We start from the raw sequence: 21,844 nt of genomic DNA on the forward strand, positions 1-21,844 counted from the left end.
CATTTTAATATTTTTGTTTATAAGCTTGATCAAAGTTTGTAAAGCTTGACTTTGACTAAAACTAATATGCGAACTAAATAAAAACGGAGGAAGTAGTTAGTAGGTGCGGTCATGTCCTTCTGAAAAGTATCCTCAAGCAGGCATAGGCCTGCAAGCTACTCCATGCAGTTCAGCCGGAGGTGGAGTATGAAGCTGCTCGAGTCAGCCCCACACATTTACTTCTGTACTGTCTTTTCAACCGCCCGACATGCATGCTGAAAAAAGAGAATAGAATCATCATGCAGTGCATTTCATTGGACAGCACTGTCGTAGTTGCGTGGTGGATTCATTCTACCCATGGGTTTGGTCAACGAAAGATGTAAAGTTTGCTGTTAAACATAACAAGATTTTCTGCCCGCAAAAAAAAATAACTAGACGTACCACTGTTCATATGAGGCATGTACTGTTGTGCATGCATGTGAATGTGTGACTGTTTGTAAGGAGAGAGAGAGCGTGTAGAGAGAGAGGCTAGAGAGCTGTGTTGTGCAGTCATGTGAGAAAGATCGAGGAAAAAGAGAGCGCCCTTTGATAAACTACAGCCTCTCGCATTAAAATATCTGACATGCATGGCGGGTCCTACGTGCTGTCAATCGTGCAACCTATGCCTGAGAGATTCCAAAAGAGGGAGATATGACCCATCATGTCAGGTGCAGTTCGCTAGTAGGCTCGCGCCAGAGGATTAAGAACTGAGCGCCTGACGTCTGCTGCTGTTTTTTTACACTGCTGCACACATCCACATGAATGAGAAACCAGAAAGAATGGCTGAGACAGTGGGTACCACGTAGGCGGAGCTACAAAAAACCGTTTTATTTAAGATCTCTCCCGTCAATCTAGAACTAATCTTGTACAACTGCACGGAGAAGGCCGCAGCGGCGGCACGCCGGGGAAAAAAACTGGTGTAGGCAAAGACGATGAGGTGCGTCAACGCGAGCAACGCGTTTGTTCGTCCGGGAGTGCTGTACGACCCCACCGGGAACTACAACGGCTATGCTTTGGAGGGCTGCGTTCCAATCGTCATTGCTTACCCCGTCAAAGCATGTCTACAATGAGTCATTTATTAGCCTTATCTTTAATAACTAGCTATTCCTAAAAATATGGTGAGACATATTGTGCTAAGAGATCATCTCTTGTCTTATCTTAAATAAGAGAAGACAAGCCTTTTGTTATGATTTCTCTCTCCTCCACCTCATCATTTATCCTACGTGGCATTGCTAAGATAGAACCATTGTACATGCCCTTAGCTTTCTAGCAGACAAGAGCACAAAGTAGCCAGAACCGAAATAATCGCGGTTCCAGTCACATCACAGGCTCACGGAGGTCATTGTCATTGCTTACCCCGTCAAAGCTGTTATACACTTATACTAGAAGCCATGGCTTACCAGTCAAGACTCCAGAGGTCAATTGGGGATTTTCGTGGAGGATGATCGCTTGGCCCAATTTTTTGAGTCAAATCTTTCGGCCAATCCCTTGCCGTCCGCATATATGGTTCAAGCTTCAACCACGCTGTTCTCTTTTACGTGTAGTCTGTGTCCCCATATCCCACGACCACCGCACCTATCGTGTGACCCCCTCCAGTGCTCACTGCAATCTTTCCTCTTTCCATATACCTTCTGCTCCGATGTCTCTGAGATGCTGGTTCTGGTTCCTTGCCTTCGCCTCGGCTTGGTGGCTGCTACTGATGCTCGTGGCGGCCGAGGAGCAGCAAGGGTATGCCTGCTCGGCCATGTGTGGCAACATCACCATCTCCCGCCCATTCTGGCTCACTGATTGGCAAACAGGAAGATTATGTGGTTCGCCTGGACCGCAGGGCTTCGAGCCTACATGCTCTAACGGCAATTATCCACTTCTACCGAGCTCTGTGCCCAACAACGCCGGCTTTGCAATCATGGACATATCCTATGAGGAACGCAGCTTGCGCGTCGTCGATCTACGCAAGCTGCAACTATTACACGACCCGCCCAACAGCTTCGACAGCTGCCTACCGATCTGGAACACCTCTGTCATACTGGGCCGCCCGTTTAGGATCGCCCCCATCAACCTGGGACTCATCTTGTACAACTGCATGGAGAAGGCCGCGGCGGCGGCACGCCGGGAAAAAGAACTGGTGCAGGCAAAGACGATGAGGTGCGTGAACACAAGCAACGCGTTTGTTCGCGCGGGAGTGCCATACGACCCCACCGGGAACTACTCCGGCTATGCTTTGGAGGGCTGCGCTCCAATCGTCTTGCCGGTGCTACGCTTGCCGTCCGTGGAGACGAACACGAGCCAGTATGAGCGGCTCATCAACGATGGCTTCTTCCTGGAATGGGAACTGCCCCCTCCTCTCCCTTTCATCCGGAGATCTTGATCCGGAAGTTGAGGATGCGCAGATCTCCCTGACGACGCCTCCAAGGAGGATAACGACGCCCACGGACGCTGTCGCCGCCGGCCGGCACGCACGGGCCAGTATTTCACCCGGACTAGCACAACCACCACTCCCACGCAGTACCTCCACTGGTCCATACACCCCCAACGCAGCGAGCACGCCAACGCTGCGTAGGGCCACCTCCTTCCTCGTCGCCGGGAAACGCACGCGAGCCAATACAAACCAATCCCGGTCAAATCTGGCACCCGCACCGGTTGCACTGCCGTGAGCCTCCCACATCCGCCGCAAATCACATGAGCCGGAGGGGAGGGCTGCCACCCCACCCCTGACCTGCCAGGCCGAGCCGCCTGATGGCACCTCGAAGCCTGCCACATCGATCCATCGATGCAGACGAGCCGAATCCAGCCGTAGCTGGCAAGATCCATAGGCCGCCACCTCCCGCGCACTAGACGCGCTGACACGCCAGGAGCGCGAGAAGCCGACGCGGCTCGACACACAGGCAAACCACGGCAGCGCCAGAGCAGCCACACGACGCAGCAGAGAGGAGCCGAGCCTCCCGCATTGCGAGACCCCACCGTGAGGCAGACAGAAATCCCTACTAGGGCTGGATACGAGCCGAGCCGAGCCGAGTTCGGCCCGAGCCATGCTTTAGCTCGCTCTGAAACGAGCCAGCTCGGCTCGGCTCGTTGATGCAACGAGCTGCATATGGGTGGCTTAGCTCGTTTTTTCAATGGCTCGGTCTAGCCCGAGCGGCTCGTGAGTGGATGGACAGGGGTCACTACCAGGTGGGCCCTGTTTACGTCTTCTTCCCATGAACCTCGCTGCCGCTAGATGTGGGATCACCGGCGGTGCTACGGAACTCAGGCGAGGTGGAGTGGTGCTTGGAGACGAGAGGAGTACTTGCAGACCCATAGGATGTCGATGAATCACTTGGCGGCATGGTCGCCGCCCTGCAGCTGGTGCGCGACGGCCGCCGTGTGCGTGCCGGTGCTTGATGTGGCAAGGAATGACGCATGCTGCGGAGTCTTTCCGGCGCTGCGCGGGCGGGCTACCGGCGCCGCTCGACAGGCTACGCAAGCGGTGGAGGAGAGGCACGCGGCAGCGACGTCGGCAGGTCCGTGTGCGGCGCTGGCGGCGGCGTGGCATTGAAAACCTAGCGTGTTACTGCTGCACGAGAGAATTGACCAGGATGGGCTGCGGGGAGCTTTCTGGCCGTGCGGGAGTTCACAAACTAGTGGGATGGGCTGCTTGGGCTGCCTCGTGCGCGTTTGGGCTTTGCCTGAAGCGAGCCACCCGAGCTGGATCGAGCATTTTTAGGCTCGGCTCGTTGGCCCAGCGAGCCCAGTTTCCAAACTCGGCTCGGTAGGTTTTGTTAGCGGGCCGAGCCAGTTCAGGCCGAGCTGAAACGAGTTTTGAGCCGAGCCAAAAAGCTCGCTCGGACGTCCAGTCCTAGTCCCTACCGCCGCCGCCCACCGCGCAGGCCTAGCCAGGCATCGTCTTCTGGCGAAGGCGAGGCAAGGGAAGTAGGTGGGGTGGTTGCGGGCGGCGCTGGATTGGGGATTCCGCCCGAGCCTCCAGAGAGGCGACGTGGGAGACAGGGATGGCGAAGTCCCAATGCCTCTTTTTCTACTAATTTTCATGTAGATTGGAATGTACCATACAATGCAATGCCATTTATAAACATACTTATAGATCACCGTTTATGTGATCGCTCGTATTGACTACTAAATTTGCACAAAGCCTATAACTACTTTTTTTTGTCGAACCTGTATTTGATCGACATAGCTGCTCCATCAAAAGGAAGTTAGGTAACACATGTTCTCTCATTGTTCTTCACCATCTTGGATATATGTTTCTTGTATACTTCTTCAGCAGAATATTAAATATTCATATGCGATGCTTGTCTCTTCCTTATAATACAACCAATGTAATACTATTGGGTGAGAGGAGAGGGAAGAAGATAGGTATTGCGAAGAAGCACAGTCAGTCAACGGTAGTCCAGACTTGTCTGGCCGAGCCCAGACTAGTTCCGTGGGTATCTTGTACCGAAGTCGTTACTCAGCCAGTCAAAGTCTATTTGTTTTGAGAACAGTCAAAGTCTTTTCGGCCTCCCAGTATGTGTAGACTCACTAGAATTGGCCATAGAAAAGATCGATGCTACCATTCATTCTCCAGCTAGCGTGCTTCTCTGTTAGTTCAGTCTCCCCACAGCCTTCAACGAGACAAATTCCAAATCTTACTGCCGCTGCGATGCATGGCCGATTCCTGATCTTGGCCTGGGCCTGCTGTCTACTGCTGATGCTTGCGGTCATGGCGGCTGAGGAGCAGCAAGGAGAAGGCTGCTCGGCCAAGTGCGGCAACATCACCGTCTCCCGCCCGTTTTGGCTCACTGATTGGCACACGGGAAGATTATGTGGTTCGCTTGGACCGCCAGAATTTGAGCTTACATGCTATAACAGCACATATCCACTTCTACCGAGCTCTGTGCCCAACAGCGTCGGCTTTGCAGTCAGGGACATATCCTATGAGGAACGCAGCTTGCGCGTTGTTGATCTACGCAAGCTGCAATTATTACACGACCCGCCCAACATCTTCAACAGCTGCTTGCCGATGTGGAACACCTCTGCCAAACTGGGCCGCCCGTTTAAGATCTCCCCCGTCAACCTGGAACTCATCTTGTACAACTGCACGGAGAAGGCCGCTGCGGCGGCACGCCTGGATAAAGAACTGGTGCAGGCGAAGACGATGAGGTGCGTGAACACAAGCAACACGTTTGTTCATGCGGGGGTGCCATACGACCCCACCGGGACCTACTCCGGTTATGCTTTGGAGGGCTGCGTTCCAACCGTCTTACCGGTGCTGCGCTTGCCGTCCGGCGAGACGAACGCGAGCCACTACGAGCGGCTCATCCAAAGTGGCTTCCTCCTGAAATGGGAATTGCCCCCTCCTCTCCCTGCACCTGCACCTAGGAACGAACCACCTTCCCCTCCAGGTAAGTTCACCCCGTCAATTCATCTTTTAATCATGTTTTTCTTTTTTGGATCTTTTAATCATGTTATTACTACTTACTACTCACCGACCGAGGATAAGGCTTAAATTGATCGCATGGCGGATGTTGGCCGCAACCGGCCAGCGCGAGACTTGTCCATAGCCTACACTAGCCAAATGGACATGTGCTGACATTCTTGTTTTCAGTTAGATTTTCTCCGGATCACATAGTATTAGCCTTGCGCACTTACATCTGTCCGGTAAACCTGTGGGCTTGTCTCCTTTCTCCCTCTAAGGCATAGTACTTAGCCCTCTCAGTACTTGTAGCGTTAGAAAATCATTAACAAATTGAACTGGGGTACGGTTCGGAGTTCAGAATAAAAGTCTTTTGACAGAACTTCTGCCTAGTCTCACTGAACTCTGGACTCCACAAATCTGCACCACGCAATATTGGCATCCTGGACTATAGCTGGCCAAATGGGCCATGCGCGCCCATGCCAACTGGGCCGGCCCGTTAGCACGCATGCACGGCACGACACGAGCTAAACGGGCCGAGCCCGGCACGCGGCACACCAGGGGCTGTGTCTGGGCCTGGAGGCTGGGCACGCGGGCCGGCACGGCACGACACGATTAGCTTTATTTATTTATTTCCATATTTTTAAATATTTATAGGCTATATAAAACAGATCAAATAGGAAAAATAGCCGAAATACAACCCATCAAGCCAAAACTACACGGGCCAACCGTGCCTGGCGTGCCAATGGGAACTGCCCCCAGCCTGCAACATTTTCGTCGTGCCGGTTTATTGGGTTTCCGTCCGATTATGTCTCGATCATGAGACAAGGATTCCTGCCTGAAGTGGATAGTGCCGTCAGACGATTGCCCCAAATGCGTAGCCAGCAGTTGCTCCGACGGCGTGCTCTCCATAAGGTGCGGGGAGTCCAGAAAAAAAAACTCTGCAAATTGATCGAATTCGATCCCCTAGTCAATTCTTACACTTTTGAACATGCAAAATAAACTATGGCATTCGCATGAAAAAGTTGAAGTGCTGAAACGGTGGCAGTGAGGAGTGAGGACACAACGCATCACACCATTGGGTTCTGCCGAACTATGTCCTTTCGACAAATCATTCTTCAACCAGTCAAGTCTCCGGCCTTAGTCTCCCGTCCCACCACCTCTATCTATTTGTTGCTATTCCAAATTTCCTGCCTCCAAATTCACATAGTACCCGTTGAACACACAGAATTAGACAACATGCTGCTAGTTGAAAACATGAAGTGCATCTAATAGACCCGAAAGAAGCAGTGCACACCTTGCTTCAAAGAATGTATTGGACTGTACTGACACTCTGACAGTGACAACGCTCCGTGCCTCGAGTTACTTGCTCTAAACATAACAATGCATTACTTGCTCTAAACATAACAATGCATTTTACGGTGGGAATAAGTTTCGCAATAAAACTGCGGAACATCGCACCAACTAAATATGGATCGAGACATTTGGATGTTGACTCTCTCTAGTGGGTATGGACAAGTAAATGCGTCCATTGAACCAGTCAAAGTAGTTGGCTAGCACCGCGTATATTATCGTCTCCCTTCAATAGTATCTCTTCAAATCACTCAGTTCGCATGTATCCAACATCATTGTTTTCCCTTTTTGGTCGTTCGTTCCGCGTTTCCCTCCATTTATTTATCTTGGTATCATCCACGCAATTTCTCCCTCTTCATATCCCCTCCTCCTACTATGAATTATCCAGTTCAGGTTTTGGTTCATATCTCCTCTTGCCAAAAAATTATCCTCCTCGTCATAGACCATTGTCTCACCGAAACCATTTACTGAAATTCTCCTCGTGTAATGTTCCCATGTCTCGGGCCATGCTGTTCTTCTTCCTCATTATTGTCTCTAGGATGCTGGCACCGATGCTCACGACGGCAGACGGTAAGTGCTCACCCGAGCCATGCGGCAACTTGACCATCTCCTCCCCGTTCTGGATCTTCAGGTCCTGGGGAGAATAGGTGCGCGCACTTCAGTTTGCAGGTCCACTGCAGCACCGACGGTGCCCCCTACCTCCGGTACTACAACCGCGGATACAGGCTCTAGATCCACGAGATCTTCTACATCAACCACTCCCTGCTTGTCTCTGACATCTTGCCGGAAGACATTGCTTTTTCTTCATTTTTGGCACACTAGATCATGCTAGTACAGAGGTCATTTCCAGAATAAATTAACAGAGTACACATCTTCCCACTAATTGTGCGCTATGCAGACTGATACCGTCCACTGTTTGCAATGTCAAAGAAACACGTGTTTTTTTGTCGAATATGTATGGCTATTAAATCTACACATGCCTATAACTTTTTTGTTGTCAAACCTGTATTTGAGCAACATGGTAGCTCAATCAAAAGAAACTCACATATGAAGTCCATTCTATTGTTATTCACTATCTTTCAATGTATTTTTTTTGTATATATGATTGGCAGAATATTTAAGATTAATATATGATACTTGTCTTTTTCTATTGGAAAAACAACCAATGTGGTCCTATTGGACGACACGGCTTTTACTCATAAATGTTATGTTATATTCCAGGTAGTGAGAGGAGAGCGAAGAAGATTATACTAATAGGTATGCTAAATTTTTTGCCATCTTTTCATATGTAATGATTTAAATTAGCCGATTACTGATAGCGATTGTCTATGACAAAACAGGAATTTCAAAATTTATCATGTCTGTGATCACTGAAAATTGAAATAAAAATCTTAGTCAAGCAACTCTAATCTTGTGCATATTAACATGACTTATCAATTTATGGCAGTTAACTTGTTGCTACTTTTACCACCATGTACTCTTCTAGAAAGATAAACATGAACTACTGATGGTCTTGAAATAATGGTATTATAACTTCTGGTTTGCAAAAGGAAATAACATCTGCTTCCATCTCAGGTATAACATCAGCAGCTGCAACCTTTCTCTTTGCATGTCTTTATGTGCTCATATGGCATAGAAATAGGAAAGGACTACGGTTTTTCCTTTGCAAGACTAGCAGTAAAACTGAAAAAAATTACGAGGCCATGATAGTGTCATATGGATCCCTAGCTCCAAAAAGATACATGTACTCAGAGGTAATGAAGATAACCTCTTCTCGCAACAATCAGCTTGGAAAAGGTGGTTACGGTGTGGTTTTCAAAGGAAAACTACATGATGGTCGTCTGGTTGCAGTGAAATTCTTGCATGACTGCAAAGGAAATGGAGATGAGTTTGTGAATGAGGTTATGAGCATTGGCAGGACCTCTCATGTTAATGTTGTTAGCTTATTTGGGTTTTGTTTGGAGGGATCAAAACGAGCTCTTATATATGAGTACATGCCCAATGGTTCTTTGGATAAGTACATTTACTCAGAGAACCCCAAAGAAATTTTAGGATGGGAGAGGCTCTATGCGATAGCACTCGGGATTGCTCGAGGCCTCGAATACTTGCACCATAGTTGTAATACACGTATCGTCCATTTCGATATCAAGCCCCAAAATATCCTTCTAGACAAGGATTTTAGCCTGAAGATTGCTGATTTTGGTCTAGCTAAATTGTGTCATACAAAGGAGAGCAAGCTTTCAATGACTGGTGCTAGAGGAACAATTGGATTCATCGCTCCAGAAGTTCACTCTCGAACCTTTGGAGTGGTTTCAACGAAGTCAGATGTTTATAGTTATGGAATGATGCTTTTGGAGATCGTTGGAGGAAGGAGAAACGTAAAATCAACTGTTGCAAAATCCAGCGAAAAGTATTTTCCAGACTGGATTTACGACCACTTTGCGCAAGATGATGGATTACAAGCATGTGAAGTCACAGGAGAAGCTGAGGAAATCGCAAGAAAGATGACATTAATTGGATTGTGGTGCGTACAGATATTGCCTGCATATCGTCCTACCATAACCAAAGTTCTAGAAATGTTCGAGAGAAGCTCAGATGACATGGACATGCCACCGAAGCAAAACTTCTCAGGATTGCTGTAAGATATTCTCCCATATTTTTTGTTCCTTTGTTTTTTTGTGCAACAATGATTATGCAATAACTTGACCTACACGCGTATCTCTCATTACAGTGAAAGCTCAGCTCACAATATGGATGTACAAAGTTCAAGCTCTACCAGATCTGAGGAGAACAGCCTTGTGAATTCAAAAATCCTACAACAATCGCCAACTCTTTGAGTAGATAGGCCGTGTGAATCAAAGAACATTCAGAAGGTGGCCGTGAGAAGGTGGCCTGTACTACACTGTGAGAAGGTGGTCTGTACTAGAGTACATACAGAAATTGAACAAGCGCAGCGAGATTCTGCATTTTAGCAGAACATATTCCCTGTATGCATGACCGAGAGTTAAGACCATCCACATGCCACCGTTGTAAGTTACGGACCACAGAAGGAATAAAATTAATTCTGATGAGTGTTGTGTTCCAACAGCTAAAAGGCATCGGAGGCAGTGGCGAAGCCATGTTACGTTATAACTGTGTAGTCGCTTGACTACACAGGATTTTCGGGCGTGGTTGAACCCCCTTCCCGCATAACAGGCTGGTGAATGAATAAAAATCGGAACTTGACTACGCGGGCCCATCTATTACGTTATCTTTTTTTTTGAGGGATGAAAAACTGCTTTATTCATCAAACTCCACATGGAGTGGGATACAAACTTGGTCGTGGGGAACACCAAACCAGACATGGTGACCCGGACCTCTAGATAGTGCGAACTTTGCTAAATGATGTGCTTCATAATTTGCAGCACGGTTTTCAAAAGAAAAATTACAAGATAACGTATCGGCTTTGATATTGATCTCGCTAATGACAGCGCCATACACACCTCTTGCCCTTCTGTTGATATCTAGCACGACCTGACGGCAGTCGGAGGCCACCATGAAATGATGGATGCCCAAATCCTCCGCTAGAGACAGGGCTTCCCGGCATGCAATCGCTTCCAGAGTAGGCGGGTCATAGACTCCCTCAACCACAAGAGCCGAGCTTCCAATGAAATTTCCACCTTCATCTCTGCAAACAGCCACAACAGAGCCCCCTCTTCTGGCCCGTACACCCGCATCGACATGGATCTTGTGATGACCCGCTGGTGGCTTCTTAGGTCTTGCATGGACCGGCAATGGCGCCGCGGCGTGCCTGTTCTGGTTCTGCTCTGTGTTGCTGATGATGGCAAGGTCTTGTAGGTATCTCTCGATGAAACATTGGGTAGCTTGAGGGCTCTGGAATATTGCTTCGTGGATAGCTTTTCTCCGGGCATGCCAGATGGACCAAAGGGTTGCTGCCATCATGGTAAACTGATCATGAGACAACAATCTCATCAACGCGAACAGCCAGTTTTTAGCTCCTGGTTCTGTATTTGACGTGATTTTATGTGTGATCTCCTCGTCCGCTAGCGCCCAAACGCTTCAAGAGGATGTACACTCCAAGAGAGAGTGACGCCATGAATCTGGAACTCCGCATAGTCCGCATGTGCTTGAGTCCGCCATATGACGATGTGCACGTACATCGTTCGTTGGTAGCGATTGTTTTGATAGTCTCCATAGGAACATGCGGATCTTACAGGGACAGCCGTTTTCCAAAGAGATTTCCACGCCCCCTCTTCTGTGCTGACTCTTGATGGACCGGCTTCTCCTTCTAGCCAGGCCTCTCTTCTCTGTCTTGTCGACACAAGCATTCTATACGCTGATTTTACTGTAAAGGATCCATGCTTTTCATGCTGCCAAGACCAAAAGTCCGGTAAGTTGCGTGTGCAGAGAGGAATACCTAGTATGATTTCTGCATCCATATACAGAAAAACTGCCTGAACAAGTTCTCTGTCCCACGAGGCCGTGGCACCAACTCCGCTCCGTTCTGGCTCACTGATTGGCAAACGGGAATATCATGTGGTTCGCCTGGGCCGCCGGACTTCGAGCTTACATGCTATAACGGCAGTTATCCACTTCTTCCGAGCTCTGTGCCCGGTAGCCCCGGCTTTGCAATCATTGACATCTCCTAAGGAGAACGCTTCTTGCGCGTCGTTGATCTACGCAAGCTGCAACTATTACACGACCCGCCCGACATCTTCAATAGCTGCTTGCCGATCTGAAACACCTCTGCCAAATTGGGCCGCCCTTTAAGATCTCCCCCGTCAACCTGGAACTCATCTTGTACAACTGCACGGAGAAGGCCGCAGCAGCGGCACGCAGGGGAAAAGAACTGGTGTAGGCAAAGACGATGAGGTGCGTCAATGCGAGCAACGCATTTGTTCGCCCGGGAGTGCTGTACGACCCCACCGGGAACTACAACGGCTATGCTTTGGAGGGCTGCGTTCCAATCGTCTTGCCGGTGATGGGCTCCCCGGCTGGCGAAACGAACGCGAGCCACTATGAGCAGCTCCTCAGCGATGGCTTCCTATTGACATGGAATGAACCTCCTTCCCCTGCACGTAAGTTCACCCCGTCAATACATTTTTTAATCAAGTTCGGCTAGCTGCAGTGCCTAATTTGCTGGATCTCCCTAATTAAACCAAGCAATCAATCATGTTAGTTCTGACGGAGAAGTGCTAGCAATCAATTCCATTAATTTGCTATTTCTAAGTTAGCTAATTAAGAAGTTGCTTTTTTCTACCTTGGCCAAGTTGCACAACGCAGTGGCTAATGTTAGAATAAACAAACCGTGATTTGTACACATAGAAATGTGAAAGGGTAGGTTAGAGGGTATTTTTTGTGTGTGTTAGTTACTGTTTATTTTTTTTACTAAAAAAAAGTTACAATACTGTTTATTTTGTGTTGGATACCGTTAATTACATGCCAAGTATGAAGGCTGTACTGAGATTAGAATCTACTCCTAGCTTTCTACTCCCTCCGTTCCAAATTACTCATCATAGAAATGGATGTATTTAGAACTAAAATACATCTAGATACATCCATTTTTGCGATGAGTAATTCGGATCGGAGGGAGTAGCAGACAAGAACACAAACTAGCCGGTACCGAAATAATCGGGCTAAGCATCGCGGTTCCAGTCACATCACGGGCTCACGGAGGTCATTGTCATGGCTTACCCCGTCAAAGCTGTTATATTAGAAGCCATGGCTTACCAGTCCAGACTCAGGTCAATTGGGGATTTTCGTGGAGGATAATTGCTTGGCCCATTTTTCCAGTCAAATCTTTCGGCCAATCGCTTGCCATCCGCATATATGGTTCAAGCTTCGACCACGCTGTTCTCTCTTACGTGTAGTCTGTGTCCCCATAGCCCACGACCACCGCACCTATCGTGTGACCCCCTCCAATGCTCACTGCAATCTTCCCTCTTTCCATATACCTTCTGCTCCGATGTCTCTGAGCTGCTGGTTCTGGTTCCTCATCTTCGCCTGGGTTTTGTGGCTGCCACTAATGCTCGTGGCGGCCGAGGAGCAGCAAGGGGAAGTCTGCTCAGCCAAGTGCGGCAACCTCACCATCTCCAACCCATTCCGGCTCACTAACTGGGAGACAGCGAGATCCTGTGGTTCGGCCGTCTAGTTGAGTTTGATCATTCTCTCTTTCTATCTCTCTTTCTTTCAAGAGCTGAATAAGGGCATATCCGCAAAGGAGAGAGAAATCGGACTTTCTTCTTTACCCCCCTCATTATTCAAGACGTGAATATAAAGTTTATTGTGCTCCCTTGGATCTTTTCCGGGATCTTTACTCGTCGTTGATCAAGGAAGCTAGAAGGAAGATGGGTGGTAGGGTGAATGGACATTCGTATCCTCTCCGACTCGTCGGTTAGGAGAGTAGCGACCAAAAAGAAAAGCTTACATGCTATAACGGCAGTTATCCACTTCTACCGAGCTCTGTTGTGTTAAATGATAGGCTTGATAGTTAGTTTGTATAACGTGACACATATGTCACGATATTGTGTGCGTGTAATGTGTGTGTGTATCTTGTAACCAAGGCAGGTTGTTAGGAAGATTTGATCCTATTAGCTTGAGGATGGGTCAAGACTCCAAACAACCTGCGCCGCATGTATCTTTGTGCTATATAAACACGCACACATCCCTGCAACGATGCATACGCTTACCGCAAACCTTTCCCTCTTACATGGTAATCAGAGCCTCTCTCGAGCTCATCCATGGCAACATCTTCAAGTACCTTCCCATCCTCTCCATTCGCTCATGTCGTCTCGGAAAAACTCACCAAGGGCAACCAGGCGCTATGGCGGGCAATGGTGCTGTCCGCCATCCGCGGTGCTCAGATGCAGAAGTACCTCAACATCAATCATCCGGTGCCGCCCATGGAACTGGAGATCACGGACTCCGACGGGAAAACCAAGAAGAAGACCCCCAACCCGGAGTTCCAAACCTGGTATGCACAAGATCAGCAAGTTTTCTCATACCTTCTGACAACGCTGCCCCGTGAGATGGCAATTCAGGTCGCCACCTACCACACCTCGGCCGAGCTGTGGAACACGATCCAGGGGATGCTCTCCTCACAGACCCGTGCCGCGACCGTGAACATGCGGATCGCCCTCGCCAATCTTCAGAAGGGAAACAGCCAAACCTGGTATGCACAAGATCAGCAAGTTTTCTCATACCTTCTGACAACGCTGCCCCGTGAGATGGCAATCCAGGTCGCCACCTACCACACCACGGCCGAGCTGTGGAACACGGTCCAGGGGATGCTCTCCTCACAGACCCGTGCCGCGACCGTGAACATGCGGATCGCGCTCGCCAATCTTCAGAAGGGAAACAGCTCCATCACCGACTACGTCGGCAAGATCCGAACCCTCTGTGACGAACTTGTCGCAGCAGGCAAAAGGGTGGACGAGGAGGACGTCGTCTCCCACATCCTGGACGGGCTTGAAGAAGACTTCGACCCGGTGGTTTCGGCCATGTGCTCCTGTGTGGAGCCAGTCACCTTGCCAGAGCTGTACTCACAGCTCGTTAGCTTTGAGACACGGATGAATCTTCGCCATGGAGGACCCCAGTCCTCGGCAAACGCGGCGACACGTGGGCGTGGTCGCGGCGGTGGTGACCGCGGCCGCGGCAGACAAGGCGGCGACAACTCTGGTGGTGATCGCGGCCTTCCCTACACCAAGCAAAACGGTCGCGGTGGAGGCGGCAGGGGCAACTAAAACAACTCTGCTCCTGCCCCCAAAGTGGTGTGTCAGATCTGTGGCAATCCAGGCCACCCAGCCTGGAGTGCTGGAAGCGCTACGACGAGTCGTACCAGGGAGAAGAAGAGAAGTCTGCCAACATGGTGACCCCACAGTACGGGGTAGACTCCAACTGGTACCTGGATAGTGGCGCAACCGACCACATCACCGGCGACCTGGAGAAGCTGACCGTGCGGGACAGGTACACCGGTGGCGAACAGATCCATACTGCAAACGGTTCAGGTATGGCTATCCAGCACATTGGTTATTCAGCTATTCACACTCCCGATCGAGATCTCCACTTAAACAAAATCCTTCATGTTCCAGAAGCTGATAAAAGCCTAATTTCAGCTAGTCGGCTTGCCACCGACAACAATACCTTCGTTGAAATTCATCCTCGATTTTTTCTTGTCAAGGAACAGGGAACGAGGAAGGTTCTACTTCGAGGCAGGGGTAGACGAGGTCTCTATCCTGTCAAACACGTGGGGGGAAACGCCAAGAAGCAAGTGCTAAGTGTCACCAAGCTATCTTCAGATAGGTGGCACCGTCGTTTAGGTCATCCTTCTTCAGTTATCATTAGAAAGATTGTTAGCAACAATAACCTCCCATGTGATAATTTGTTCAATAATGAGTTTGTATGTGATGCTTGCCAAAAAGGCAAAACCAGCTACCTTATCCAAAGTCAATAAGTGAATCAAAGTTTCCCTTAGAACTTGTTTTCTCTGATGTTTGGGGACCTGCTGTTGAAACAGTAGGGAGGAAGAAATTCTATGTAAGTTTCATAGATGATTTTAGCAAGTTCATGTGGATCTATCTCATTAAACATAAGTCTGAAGTTTTTCAAAAATTTCATGACTTTCAAAACCTTGTTGAAAGGCAATTCAATCGCAAAATCCTTGCTCTCCAAACAGACTGGGGTGGTGAGTACGAAAAACTCAACTCCTTTTTCACAAAAATTGGCATATATCATCATGTTTCTTGCCCCTACGCCCATCAACAGAATGGCTCGGCAGAATGTAAACACCGGCATATAGTTGAGGTTGGTCTATCTCTTCTTGCTCAAGCTTGCATGCCCCTAAAGTTTTGGGATGAAGCCTTCATTGCTGCTACATACTTGATCAATCGTCTACCTAGTAAAGTTATCAACTTCGAAACCCCTCTTGAAAGATTGTATCATGAAAAACCCAACTATTCAGCTCTTAGAATCTTTGGTTGCGCTTGTTGGCCTAATCTCCGGCCATATAATAAGCACAAGCTTCAATTCAGATCCAAGCAATGTGCTTTTCTCGGATATAGCAATCTTCATAAGGGTTTCAAATGTCTTGATATCTCTATAGGACATGTGTATATTTCCAGGGATGTAGTCTTTGACGAAAATATATTTCCCTTCTCCACTCTACATCCCAATGCCGGAGCCAGATTACGTTCTGAAATTCTCTTATTACCGCCAGAACTCTTGAATCCAACTGACCAGGGGAGTGAAAATAGTACTGATGATCATTTGTGTGATAGCCTTACTAACAATGGTGGCAGCGGTGGTAAAAAAACGCAGCCCCAAACCTTGATTTTATGCAGCAGCAACAGGTTCATATACAGCCAGGCGCAGGACACGAGGAGGATCCGCCTGCTGACGCTGATCCCGACGGATTTGGCGCGGAAAACGATCCCGAGGAGGATCTGGTGGCGCCACAGACGCCGCCCCCTCCAGATTCCGCGGCGGCCCACTCAGCGAGCGACACGTCGTCTGGGGCCAGTCCCCGGTCGGGTGGCGCGGTGGATTCCTCCCCCTCACGTGACAGTTGTCACGGATCGAGTGGGGGCAGGGACCCTGTCGCCCGGGGCAATGATGGTGGTCGGTCGGTGGACCGCGTGCCGTCGGCTGGCGGTGGGTCGCTTTCTCCAGGCCCACAGGCGCGGGATCGGAGCCAACCCAGGCGCGCAGCAGCCGAGGAGGATTCGTCCGCGCTGTCTCGGCCTGCTCCGGTACGAGGTAGCGGATCGGGATCTTCTGTGGCTGCTGACTCTGCGCCACAACGTGTAACAACAAAATCACAAAAAGGTATTTTGAAGCCTGCAACATACAAGGATGGAATGGTCAGGTATGAAAGAAATTTCAAGTTTGCAAATTTTGCCTCCACTGGAGAACCACAGAATTTGACCGAAGCATTGAACAACGCAAGTTGGAAAAATGCTATGAATATTGAGTATGATGCACTCATGAAAAATCAAACATGGCACCTAGTTCCTTGCAAGCAAGGGAGGAATGTTATAGATTGTAAATGGGTATATAAAATCAAGAAAAGACCTGATGGCACAATAGATAGATACAAGTCTAGGTTAGTAGCTAAAGGCTTTAAACAACAATACAGTATTGATTATGAGGACACCTTTAGTCCAGTTGTTAAAGCTGCTACTATCAGACTTGTTTTGTCTGTTGCTATCTCCAGGGGATGGGGATCTTCGGCAATTGGATGTGCAGAATGCGTTCTTACACGGCGTTCTCGAAGAGGAAGTCTATATGAGACAACCACCTGGGTTTGAAGATGGTTCTAAACCTAATCATGTGTGCACGCTGGACAAGGCTTTATATGGTCTCAAACAAGCCCCTAGAGCTTGGTACTCGAGGCTAAGCACCAATCAACAACAACTTGGGTTTCGAGCTTCCAAGGGAGATACTTCTCTGTTCTTCTTTAAAAAAAGGAAAGGTGATAATATACATGTTAATTTATGTTGATGACATAATTGTTTCTAGTTCATCTCCAGAAGCCACCTCGACATTGTTAAAACAGTTGAAAAATGAGTTTGCTCTTAAGGATCTAGGAGAGCTTCATTATTTCCTAGGAATTGAAGTCAAAAAGGTGCATGATGGTATAGTACTAACTCAAGAAAAATATGCCAGAGATGTAATCAAGCGTGTAGGTATGAAAGACTGCAAACCCTCTAACACACCCATGTCTACAACTGAAAAATTGTCATTGCATGAAGGAGTGTTGTTGAGTCCAGAGGAATGAACAAAGTATAGAAGCATAGTTGGTGCACTTCAATATTTAACCTTAACAAGGCCAGACATTTCCTTCTCTGTTAACAAGGTTTGTCAGTTTCTACATGCTCCTACCACAGTACATTGGACAGCTGTAAAAGGGATTTTGAGGTATCTTCAAGGAAGTGTTGAAACAACGCTGAGATTATGTAAGTCTTCTTCCACAGCAGTGAGTGCCTTTTCAGATGCTGATTGGGCTGGATGTCCTGATGACAGGAGGTCCACTGGTGGTTTTGCTATCTTTCTTGGTTCAAACCTCATATCCTGGAATGCAAAGAAACAAGCAACTGTGTCTCGGTCAAGCACAGAAGCAGAGTATAAATCTCTGGCAAATGCAACTGCTGAGGTGATGTGGATAGAAACTTTACTTAATGAATTGGGCATTGGGAGATCACATGTCTCACAGTTGTGGTGTGATAATCTTGGAGCAACTTATCTTTCTGCAAATCCTGTATTTCATGCAAGAACAAAGCATATAGAAATTGACTATCACTTTGTTTGAGAAAGAGTAGCACAGAAACTGTTGGAAGTACGGTTCATTCCAACAGGTGATCAAGTTGCTGATGGTTTTACAAAACCCTTGCAAGCTCGACAACTTCAAGCCTTCAAGAACAATCTAAACCTTCACATGTTGAGATTGAGGGAGGATGTTAAATGATACGCTTGATAGTTAGTTTGTATAGACGTGACACATATGTCACGATATTTTGTGCGTGTAATGTGTGCGTGTGTATCTTGTAACCAAGGCAGGTTGTTAGGAAGATTTGATCATATCTCTTGTATAGCTTGAAGGATGGGTCAAGACTCCAACAACCCGCCGCCGCATGTATTCCTTGTGCTATATAAACACGCACGCGTCCCTGCAACGATGCATACGCTTACCGCAAACTAGTTCCTCTTACACTGTGCCCGACAGCGCCCGCTTTGCAATCATGGACATATCTTATGAGGAGTGCAGCTTGCGCGCCGTTGATCTACGCAAGCTGCAACTATTACATGACCCGTCCAACATCTTCAAGAGCTGCTACTGGGCCGCCTGTTTAAGATCTCCCCGGTCAACCTGGAACTCATCTTGTATAATTGCACGGAGAAGGCTGCGGCGGCGGCATGTCGGGATAAAGAACTGGTGCAGGCGAAGACGATGAGGTGCGTGAACACGAGCAACGCGTTTGTTCGCGCGGGAGTGCCATACGACCCCACCGGGACCTACTCCGGTTATGCTTTGGAGGGCTGCGTTCCAATCGCCTTGCCGGTGCTGCGCTTGCCGTCCGACGAGACGAACGCGAGCCACTACGAGCGGCTCATCCAAAGTGGCTTCCTCCTGAAATGGGAACTGCCCCCTCCTCTCCCTCCAGGTAAGTTCACCCCGTCAAATTCATCTTTTAATCATGTTACTACTTATTCTACTACTCACTGAGCGAGGATAAGGCTTAATTTGATCGTGTGGCGCATGTTGGCCGCAACCGGCCAGCGCGGGACTTCCTGCTCAAGATGTTGGGCGAGACTTGTCCATAGCCTATACTGCCAAATGGACATGTGCTGACAGTCTTGTTTTCAGTTGATTTTCTCCGGATCACATACTATTAGCCTTGCACAGTTACATCTGTCCGGTAAACCTGTGGGCTCGTCTCCTTTCTCCCTCTACTTAGCCTTCTCAGTACGTACAACGTTAGACAATCATTAACAAATTGAACTGGGGTATGGTTCAGAGTTCAGAACAAAGTCTTTTGACAGAACTTCTGCCAAGTCTCACTGAACTCTATACGCCACAACTCTGCACCATGCAATATTGGCATCCTGGACTGCTTGTTCACGGACAAACAGACTTTACGAAAGGACTAGTGGGCTTATATTTACTAGCACATATGCTCGTGCGTTGCAATGGAAAAATTTGATGTTTTGTGCAAGCATAATGTTTCACAGCACCGATTCACTTTGAAGAACATGCTACAACGCAGCATCCTTCTACAAAATGAACATCAAAAAATACGATGCAATTTAGCCGTGTTTTATTTTCTTTGCCGGGCATAATCTCCCACTGATTCGATTTAAGTATAATCCTTTCTTTAATTACCATGACGTCTTCACCCGTTTTAGTCGGGAATCAAATCCTTTCTTTTCTAATTTAGTAGCCCCAATATATTGAAGCCCTACAAATCTTTCCTTTTAATTATCCTACCTTTTTACCTCAAGTCATTTCTTTAATTAGCCTCGTCTATTTGAATATTCTATTCATTAAGACCACAATCTTTCTTTTTAATTATTTCACTAGTTTACCCGTAATCCTTTTTTAATTAGCCATATCCGTTTAAATATTTTATTTAAGCCCACAATCTTTTCTTTAATTACCTCATTCGTTTAATTAGCTCGCCCTGAACACGAGGACTGCCGCTCGTATATTTAGAGCGAGTTGTGATTAGTAAATGTGAATGGCTCATAGGTCATTGGTTGTTACATCGAAGATCCAAATAGGAGGTCTTGTGATCAATTCTTACAATGTTGATTTATTTTGACCCAATTATTTTTCGCGGTCTCTATGAAAGCCCATAAAAGGCCCATCAACGTACAAGTACCTGGCCCAGATCGCTTAGCGTGCACTCAAAACAAACAAAAAGGACTAAACCAAACCAAGAATACCTATCCCCTTTAATAGTAGGTATAGATATAGATATAGATATAGATTTTTCTGGGGCAATTTCGATCTATCACGGTGCTTTGCTCGTTAGTAGTTTTTTTTAACGATGCTCATTAGTGGTGGAGCACAGAAATGCATTCTTATACATTCATAAAAATATGACACTTTAGTACACTCCCTAGAAAAATTTACAGATTTCGATGGAGATTAGTAGATACCCCTTCAATCAAAACGATTAGATTGTTTTGATCTCTTTTTTTATGCATTGGGAGAATATATAGGGATTAGAATTAGTTGGCCGTGAATGAACGAGAGTCCTCTTTTTAAGTAGCTTTAAGATTCGTATAAACATCTAAGGAGGGTGTACCGAAGCAAAACTCGACACCCTTCTATATTTAAATAAACATTGTCAATTTGATGCAATGAAATATAAATAGTTTTTTAATATGTCAAGAGAAAATGTTGAGTGTTCATGTAAAAAATATTTTTATGGCATACATGAACCTACTTTTCATACTAGAACAAATATTCATGTATTTGAAAACAATGGTTCACGACTTCTAAAAGAACTGCGTGTATAAATTAAAAAAAAATGCTATGACCGTGGCCATTGTGAGCTACAACCAGCACCCTCGTGAGCTGGAACCAGCACTCCAGTGAGCTGCAAAACTGGGGGAAGGCACCTGATGCTGCAACTGTCTGTGGTTAGCTGGAACAAACACAACGATGAGCTACAACAGAGATGCTCGATGCTGCAACCGACAAGACATAGATGTGAATACCGACGACGTCTTGGGATGGTTCAGTGAGGGCGGCAATGACAATGTTGGCCCTGTGACAAGGGGAGACACATGATGCGAGCCCCGCTCGACGACTTTGCGAGCCCAATCGGCGTGGGTGGGTGGGTGGGGGGGGGGGGTGTGCTATGAGTTCGTTGACATCTGCTGGAAATGCCTCGGCGAAGGCATTGCGAGCTCGCCGTCCGGAAGGCGTGGGGGAGGTGCCGTGACTGGCAGATCAGACGGTGTTGTACTAGGGGACGCGCTGCAAGCCATCGATCTTGGGGACACGCTGCTCACCGAAGCAGAGGAACATCGAGTTTGCATGTAGGTCGGAACACGATACTAAAGGCAAGGAGGTGACGAAGAGAGGATCAAACGGTCCACGTACATTAGATTAAATGCCTAACAGGTGACCGGCCCAAATTTTGGCCAGCTGACTGGCGGCTAGCCCTGCCCTAACTAATTCCTGTTCTACGCAACATGATAAGATGATAAGACTAGAAGAATCTGTCAAGGCTATAAATTGGCTTCAATTCACCCTAATATTATTTTAGAACTGAAGGTTAGACCGCTTTTTTGTATCGATACTGTTTCCTGCCAAGTGTGAAGGTTGTACAAAGATTAGAATATACTTCTAGATAGATACTAGCGGACAAAAGCATGAAGTAGTAGATACCGAAAGAACCAGTCTAAGCATCCTGGTTCCAGTCCCATCAGGGGCTCACGGTGGTCATGGCTTACCCGTCAAAGGGACTTGCCAACTTTTCATGATCCTTCTATAGGTCCCACACATCTGAAAGTCTTCAGTCACTATCGGGGTACCCGCAGCCCAACAGAACTCCATTGCCCCATATATCAGTCATT

At 47.7% G+C, this 21,844-nt stretch overlaps 1 protein-coding gene across 1 annotated transcript; it reads left to right on the forward strand.

Moving 5' to 3' along the window:
- The first annotated feature begins 4,645 nt into the window (after positions 1–4,645).
- LOC125530847 (LEAF RUST 10 DISEASE-RESISTANCE LOCUS RECEPTOR-LIKE PROTEIN KINASE-like 2.5) lies at positions 4,646–9,811 on the forward strand. Its single transcript, XM_048695268.1, has 4 exons — positions 4,646–5,396; positions 7,982–8,017; positions 8,336–9,398; positions 9,492–9,811. Exons 1-4 carry the CDS (start codon positions 4,655–4,657, stop codon positions 9,595–9,597), a joined length of 1,947 nt encoding a protein of 648 aa, XP_048551225.1. The 5' UTR covers positions 4,646–4,654; the 3' UTR covers positions 9,598–9,811.
- Positions 9,812–21,844: the final 12,033 nt, after the last annotated feature.

This window comes from Triticum urartu, unplaced genomic scaffold (genome assembly GCF_003073215.2).
Source record: "Triticum urartu cultivar G1812 unplaced genomic scaffold, Tu2.1 TuUngrouped_contig_660, whole genome shotgun sequence".
Lineage (NCBI taxonomy): Eukaryota > Viridiplantae > Streptophyta > Magnoliopsida > Poales > Poaceae > Triticum > Triticum urartu.